The following is an 8,284-nucleotide window of genomic DNA, read 5'->3' as shown; positions in this document are numbered from 1 at the left end:
TGGAACCTGTACGGTCTTCCAAGCATAATTTTAACTACTTATTTTTATAAAAATATTTATCAAAAAATGATATATGTAAATTTTTGTGAAAGTATTTTTGAAAATAAATTTATATATATGGTTTTCATATTTCTAAACTCAATGACTTAAAAATTATTTATGATTTATATTTTTAATGTTTAACTCAAGTCTGATTTAAAATAACTTTATTTTTTAGTAGGGTGGGAGTATAGAATAAGCACGTGCAGGTGTGGGAAATTTGGTAAAATCCAAACCCGGCCCGACATGATCCACAACCTTACCTCTCCCCGCATCAAAAGCTCCCCCTCCCAAAGCCCGCCTCCCCTCCGGTCTCCCTCCCTCATCCTCCCCATCTCCTCCGGCCCCCAGCCGCCGCGTCCAATGGAGTCCTCGCTCCCCCTCTCCTCCCCGCGCCCCCTCAAGCCCTTCCACCCGCTCCGCTTCCCCACCGCTCGTCGTCGCCACGCGTCGTTCCGCGGGAAGCCTTCGCCGCCGCCGCCGCCCCTGCCACGGCTCGCACGTGGCAGCCGCCGGTTGGGCCTGTCGGTGCCGCGCGCCGCGAGCGTGTCGTTCGGCGACGGCTTCCGCAGCCAGGACAGGCCTCCCGGGGTAGACCGCGGGGACCCTCGCCGGAGGGCCTACCGCGAGGCGCAGGGCGAGGCGGCCGTGCCACCCTTGGCGGCGGCTGCGAGAGCAGTCGCGCCCTACGTCGCGCCGGTCGGGGCAGTACTCATGCTGAGCTTTGGTATGGCCTTTGTCTCGTCCTTATGTACAACGCTGTTTGCTGTTCCGACATGTGATGCCCCGCGACATGTCTCTTAAATCATGGGGAGCATTGGGTAATAATTGCTCGCATCCCTTGGTGTTGATGAGATACCGGAATAGTTTCCATTCTGAAAAATAAATGTGAGCTGTGTGGCATAAAATGGATCGGAAAGTATTAGTATTGCCTATAGATCAGTTCTGTATTTAGTGTACTCCATTTTGACAAAAATATCAACTTATACTTTTGCAAAAAAAAAAAAGGAAAAAAAATGCAAAGCATACTTCACGATGTGACTTAATGGTTTTGCACATAATGGATCATATCACATATGTTTAGGATGTGTTCATTCTCTGATAATGTGACGGGTCACATTTAAAGCTTTTGAGGCTTGAGCATTGGTGTGTGGAATGGCTACTAATTCTCTGTTTCAGAGGACAGTCATATGGAAGGTGGTTCAGAATATGATTCCAGGGAAGAAAAAGGACCAGAATTCTGGAGAATCTGCGCCTTCTGGGATCATGTGGTCCTTTGCTGCTGGTTCCAATTTGGCAACATCTACCGTCAGTGCTCAAAAGGAATCGCGGAAAAATCTTAACAAGTTGTACAAAGAACTTAGGACTTCGAGAACTGTTAACATGGCAGGTAACTCAAGTCAAGGGAACTAAAGTTTGAATACATTGGCTGGAAATGTTGGGCTAAAGCTCCAGCATTTTATGGAGTGATAACTACGTCTCAATTGCTTGGCAGGTCGTCAGTTTGGAGATGAGGGTCTCTTTTTTCTAGCAGAAAGCTTAGCCTATAACAAGGTCTGAGATCTTAAGCATTATTTGACTCCACCCTATATTCTATATGTATATTTGCACACCTAGCTGTTTCTATACCTTAGCATCTTAATCTCATTTGAATATTTTGGAAAATGAATGTTTGTTCGTGTGCATTTTCAGAGTGCAGAAGAGGTGGACTTTTCTGGCAATGGGATAACAGCTGTGGGGATAGAAGCCTTTGATGGAATTCTTCAGATAAACACAGCTTTGAAAACTCTCAATTTATCTGGAAATGACATTGGGGATGAAGGAGCTAAGGTCTTCTCAATCTTATCATCTCTACATTCCACATATCATTTTTTTAATTTGCATGTTTCTTTATGGAAATCATACTCCCTTTGGCCATAAATAAGTGATTCGACATCAACATGGTATCCAAAATATTTGACTACTTGTTTTTGTCATACAACTCATATAATTTTCGAAATATCCAAACTAAACACATAAAGGTAATTTGTAACCAAAATTTGGAGTGGTTGACTTCACAATTATGTAGAGATAACTTTTTTAGTACTTGCTTAACTTTAACTGTTCTCCAAGGTCGGGTACCATCTCATTGTGGCACTGGTACTGGTGGGGCACCATCTGAGTTTCATTTTAATTACTTTCTTTAGTTTCTAATTGGAGTCTTTGCCTCATTAGTCATTCAAATTTTTAGTGTTTATGGTTTTACTAGATAAAGTAGCCAAGTTAAACCAGAAATGGTCCAAAAAATATAAATAGCAGCAAATGTTTTCAATACTGACTTGAGTATATTTTCCCTTTACACCTGACCGAATGTAACACTCATGAATGCTTACAGTGTCTTTCAGATATATTGGTTGAAAATGTGGGTATTCAGAAACTCCTTCTGAACAGTATCAATATTGGGGACGAGGTGCTTGCTCCCCCTCTTGTTTGCTCTCACTCCCTCGCTACCTACTTGTTTTGCATTGTAACATTCAGTTTTCTTTTCAGGGTGCCAAGGCAATTTCAATTATGCTGAAAAAGAATAAATCAATACGTATTCTACAGCTGAGCAATAATACAATTGACTACGGTGTAAGTATAAGCATCCACAAAGACATGCACTTGAATACATAGGGGAAAAATAATTACAATATTATGATTACATCCTTGAAAGGTTGCAAGACCTTTTACTTTTGTCTTTCCTTGAAACAGGGTTTTGTAAGTATTGCAGAAGCCCTTTTAGAGAATAATTCGATACGGAGCTTGTATCTCAAGTTAGTCACTCACAACCTGGCAGCCTTAATGTGATTTATACTGAATGTGCAAATGATTTTGTGAACACAGCCTATGATGACTAATTGTGTGTGACTACTGACTAACTACTGGTGTGTTATGTTCAATTTCTCTAGTGGCAACTATGGCGGTCCTCTTGGTGCAGCCAGCCTAGCTCAAGGAATTTTAGGGAACAAGTCTTTAAGGGTACTATTTAAGACACTTGATTATATACTTCCAGTTCCACATAGTTTTATTTTTTTTAATAAATTTTTAAACGTTTGAAAGTGAACCAGATTCCATTCCATCTCTGCTTATATATCAAATTATGGAGAAGTGTCTGTTTTAGCTTTCTGAAGGGGGTAATAATATTTTGAAGCTTTCAGGTTTGGCTATATGTCCAAATTTTTGTATGGATCAATTTGCCCTCACTACTTTATTCTAACAGGCACAATATCGTTGGATTTCAGAATACATATCTGTAAAGCATGGAGTGACCCATAATAGCGAAAAAATAATCATAAAATTTGTATACTAGGACTTGCCGTATGAAGACCAGTTTAATAACTTTTCTTGCTTAGATGATGATAAACCTATTGGTAATTTGTAAGTCATGCTGTGGCAATATTGGTAGGATGATTATCAGTAGAACTCTTTTTTACCAATGTGCTGTCTATGACCATACTGAACAACTTATTAAAAAGAGGATTAAGTCAACTTTTGGCCCCTCAACTCTTATGTCGGTCTAATTTTGACCCCCAAATACAAAACTGTCTGGTCTGGGCACCGGAACTTTCAAACCCGTTCAGTTTAAGCCCCTCGGCGCGATTGAGGTGGTTTGCGCTGACGTGTTCCCGGTTTTGACTGGCCACGCTGGCGTTGACGGACACGAAGGATCACCGCGCGGGTTAAAAAACATGAGCCGGCCCACTCAGCTCTCTCTCTCCCTTAGTTCCTATCCCCCGAACCCTAGACGCCGCCGCCTCCATCGCTGTAGCCGCTACCGCATCCTCTCCTCCGGTGCCTCCGCGTCCGCAGTCTCCCCTCTACCTGGGAGTCCTCCGCCGCCGCCTTCGCAGTCGTATGGCGGCGGAGGGGAGACTGCGGATGCGGAGGCACCGGTGGAGAGGATGCGGCGGCGGCTACGGCGATGGAGGCGCAGTCGTATGGCGGCGGAGGGGAGACTGCGGATGCGGAGGCACCGGAGGAGAGGATGCGGCGGCGGCGGCGTCTAGGGTTCGGGGGAGAGGAACTGAGAGGGAGAGACAGAGCTGAGCGGGCCGGCTCGTGTTTTGACCCACGCAGTGATCCTACGTGTCCGTCAACGCCAGCGTGGCCAGTCAAAACCGGGAATACGTCAGCGCAAACCGCCTCAATCGCGCTGAGGGGCTTAAACTGGACGGGTTTGAAAGTTCCGGTGCCCAGACTAGACGGTTTTGTATTTGGGGGTCAAAATTAGACCGACATGAGAGTTGAGGGGCCAAAAGTGGACTTAATCCTATTAAAAAAGGGGGCAGACCCAATGCCGGAGGTTCCCACATGAGTGGGGTCCGGGGAAGGGAAAAACCGAGGCAAGCCTTCCCCCCGCAAAATCTGCGGAGAGGCTGCTTCGAACCCGTGACCTGGTGACTCAGTGAGACAGCTCTCACCACTGCACCAGGCTTGCCCTTCACTGAACAACTTATTAAGAAATAAGAATTTCTAAGACCTTCAATAGAACTCTTTTGTACCAATGTGCTATCTATGACCATACTGAAGTTGTTTTTCGAGTTCTATCCCCCCCCCCCCCCCCCCCCCCCCCCCCCCCCCCCCCCCCCTTTCTCTTTCTTGCTTATTACTGTCAGGTGTTTTTTGACCGTTTCTAACTTTCTATATTATATTCAGTTTACCTATCATGGTTATGATATATAAGCATTCAACCTTTGCTAGGAAATTCACTTGCATGGTAATGGGATTGGGAATGAGGGAATATGTGTGTTGATGTCTGCATTATCTGCTCACAAAGGTGCCTTTTTTTTTCCTGGCTAAAGAAACTATCAACAAGCCTATGCTTATTGGTTGGTTATTCCTAATTGTGTGCATGCTTGGCTGAATAACAGGGAAGATCACAGTTGTGGATATTGGCAACAACAACATTAGCCCAGAAGGTTTACGTCCTGTTGCCGAGTTCCTCAAAAGGACAAAGTCCTTACAGTGGTTCAGTCTCTACATGAACGATATTAGCGACGAGGTAATACTGTTGCTTCAATTATTTTCTGTTTGCATGATGGCAATAACTAAAATATTGGATTGTCTACATATGAACATACCATCAGTTGTAGAACCAATTAGCTAACAAGATAATCACTCACCATAACTTAATGACCATTTAGCTATATGATAGAAATTCAGATTAAAGGCTTTATTGTTGTTGTACCTTTAGCACATATAACTGCTCCTTAAAGCTTTGGCTGTTATTTTCAGTCTCTTCATTATTTGTCAGGCTATTCCTGTATCTTGGGAACCTGAGACAAATTATTTCATGATGCAAATAGGATCCTTTTCAGAAAGTTAATGTCTGTTGCTATTTTGTTTTGGGTGGCCTGGAATTATTCCTTGAAGAGCTGTCCTCTATTTCTGGTTGCTCCTCCAGTATGTTTGTTTGTTTTTTCAGTCACATGGCTAATGATTACATATACTTGTTTGTTTATAATAAGAATATTCATGATTTATCACATGATTTCCCCTGTATCCAGTGTATAAGCATGTTTGTTTATTCTTATGCATTTCATTTAATGAATCCTAATGTATGTGAAATGAATTTCACCAGGGAGCTGAAAAGGTTGCTGAGGCTCTGAAAGATAACAAAACAATTTCTACCATAGACTTGGTGAGTATTTATTTGGCTGCAAACCTCAGAAAGTCAGATTCTCACATACCTTCCAGTTTATCTTAAAATTCTCACATGTGGGAACTATGCTGAAGTTGCTCTTCTCTACTCATTTCATAAAATATGCTTTTTCTCTACATGATCCTGGAATTATTGATTCAGTATAGTTTTTGGATTCCCCTGATAAACCACATTAGAGAGGATATGTATTCATGCTGAATCCCTGAATCCTCTTGTATTTCCAGGGTGGCAATAACATTCACTCCAAAGGTGTTAGTGCAATAGCGGAAACTTTGAAGGATAATGCGGTGCTGACAACAGTAAGTTATCTAAACATTCAGGCAATATTTGCCCACAAAATAAGTTTTAAGACTAATTCAGAATATGCATTGTAGCTGGATTTGAGCTACAATCCAATTGGATCAGATGGGGTAAAGGCTTTGTGCGATGTCCTCAAGTTCCATGGGAAGATCCAAACTCTTAAGCTTGGCTGGTGCCAGGTGATCCTCAGAACTGAATGGAATTGTATGAGCATTTTCAGCATCTAAGCGCTCTCACCAAAGTTGCATAACCTGCAGATAGGTGTGGAAGGTGCAGAGTGTATTGCTGATTGTCTCAAGTACAGCACAACGTTATCAACATTGGATTTGCGGGCAAATGGACTTGGAGATGATGTATGGGCAATCTTTGTTTCGTGTTTCTTGATAACTTGCACTTTGGTGTATGATCCATGTTTTGGTTGCTGACACTTTCCAATTCCTGAAGGGTGCTATATGCTTAGCACGAAGTTTCAAGATAATAAATGAATCTTTGACGTCTCTTGACCTGGGTTTTAATGAGATTAGAGTAAGCGAACATAGTGTTTCTGTTTCGTCCTATTAGTGATTGGCATTTGGAGATCCACTATTCTCAACTTCATTTATATTTTTGACAGGATGATGGAGCATTTGCATTGGCTCAAGCACTTAAGGCTAATGAAGATCTGGCAGTCACATCACTGAATCTTGCAAACAACTTCTTCACAAAATTTGGACAGGTTAGATTAGTTTGTTTCATCTATCAATGGTTATGTATGAAGGCATAATTTTCAATTCATGTTTTATGTCTTATTCTGAGCCACTGCAGGTTGCTCTTTCCGAGGCGCGGGATCATGTATACGAGATGCGCGAAAAGGAGATAGACATTTATTTTTAGGTGGCACCGGTTTCCCTCTGCACAAGTTAACACAGGATCGTTGCTTATTTGTCGAGTAGGTTGAAGAATAAGGTCGCGGTAGAGCAATGCTCTATCCTTGTATAGAAAATTTTGGTAAATTAGTCAACTCTTTACTCTTTAGGTTAGCCATTCAAGTGTCTATACTCTATATGCAAATTTTGCTGGAGACATCAGTCTTGTCTTGAACCATTCATATTGGTTGGAAATGGAATGGATATGATGGGCATCACATACAGCTGACGTTGCACTGTCGTGTCTCTAGCCGTTTCCAGTCGCTGGCCTGGCTTTTTTGCCAAACCTTCTATTGGCTGTCTGGGCTGTTTTCACATGTCACGGCGGCGTCTTCTTTCTGTGGACGATGACTTCACCGATGTGGTGGTTTATGTTCCTCGAAACTGAAACATGTTCTCATGGCATCCACATGTATCGGAATGTGGGATGATGTTGGTAACCTCAGACCTGTAGGCTGCTGTGAATGTCACACAAAGATTTCGCGCGTCTGCAAGATCACCCTCTAGTAATATAATTTAGCCACAGATCAATAAAGCTAATATAATTGTACGTGGAATATATTTGTATACTACTGGTGGTTATACGAGGGAGATACTAATGTGCTGCATTTATGTTGTATCGAAGCAAGCCAAAAAGTGCGCTATAAGACTATCTTCAACAACGGAACCTAAAAATAAGATCCATCCTATGATTTAGGTCGTGTATAGTAAAAGGATAGGCCACCCAAATCTTTCGTTCTCCAACAGCGCCCAAAAAAAAAACACACGAGCGAGCAGGCGGCGGCGGGGGGCGGAGCGAGCGAGCAGAGCGCGTCGACTGGGCGAGCAGCGGGGGCTGGGTGGAGCTCGAGGGCGAACCAGATCTGGACGGGGAAGCAGTAGGCCTCGCCGCCGGCGCCTGGGCGGAGCTCGAGGGCGGAGCTCAAGGCCATGGTCGCCGGGAGCAGCAGTGGCCTGGGCGAGAGGGGGCGGCGCGCCTCGCGTGGATCTGGGCGAGCGGCGCGCATGGCGGAGGCGGCATACCTGGCCTTCGCGGGGGCGCCGCGCATGGCGGCGGCGGCGCTCCTGGGTGAGTGGCAGCGGCTTTGGGTGCTCGGTTTCGCACGACAGGGAGGGTAGAGAAGCGGCTTTGTGTGGCTCCCTCTCCCCTTCCGGTTAGCTGCCTCGATGTCCGCGTAGATGGCCCCCGCGCGGAGCTTCCAGGGCCAGGCGCGCCTCGCCATCGTCGTTCGCTACAGTTTTGCGTCGTGGAGACTGAGGACGCTTTTTTGCCTATCGACTCACGTGGTACGCAAAATGATTGGTTGGTTTGCGTCCTTCGTTGGAGCGTTTTTCTGGGACGCAAATCACTGTGCAT

The 8,284-nt window shown here is 44.3% G+C and overlaps 1 protein-coding gene across 1 annotated transcript; it reads left to right on the top strand.

Moving 5' to 3' along the window:
- Positions 1 to 377: 377 nt before the first annotated feature.
- On the top strand, positions 378 to 7,199 carry LOC136520560 (uncharacterized). Its single transcript, XM_066514116.1, has 17 exons — positions 378 to 766; positions 1,226 to 1,429; positions 1,535 to 1,593; positions 1,732 to 1,869; positions 2,414 to 2,488; positions 2,569 to 2,652; positions 2,773 to 2,834; positions 2,970 to 3,039; positions 4,762 to 4,837; positions 4,932 to 5,062; positions 5,642 to 5,701; positions 5,947 to 6,021; positions 6,097 to 6,201; positions 6,280 to 6,375; positions 6,467 to 6,547; positions 6,636 to 6,737; positions 6,827 to 7,199. The coding sequence occupies exons 1-17, from the start codon at positions 403 to 405 to the stop codon at positions 6,893 to 6,895; spliced, it is 1,851 nt and encodes a 616-aa protein (XP_066370213.1). The 5' UTR covers positions 378 to 402; the 3' UTR covers positions 6,896 to 7,199.
- The last annotated feature ends 1,085 nt before the right edge of the window (positions 7,200 to 8,284 follow it).

Source organism: Miscanthus floridulus, chromosome 18 (assembly GCF_019320115.1).
Source record: "Miscanthus floridulus cultivar M001 chromosome 18, ASM1932011v1, whole genome shotgun sequence".
NCBI lineage: Eukaryota > Viridiplantae > Streptophyta > Magnoliopsida > Poales > Poaceae > Miscanthus > Miscanthus floridulus.
Note: the sequence above shows the minus strand (reverse complement) of the source record. Positions and strands in the feature narration are given on the sequence as shown.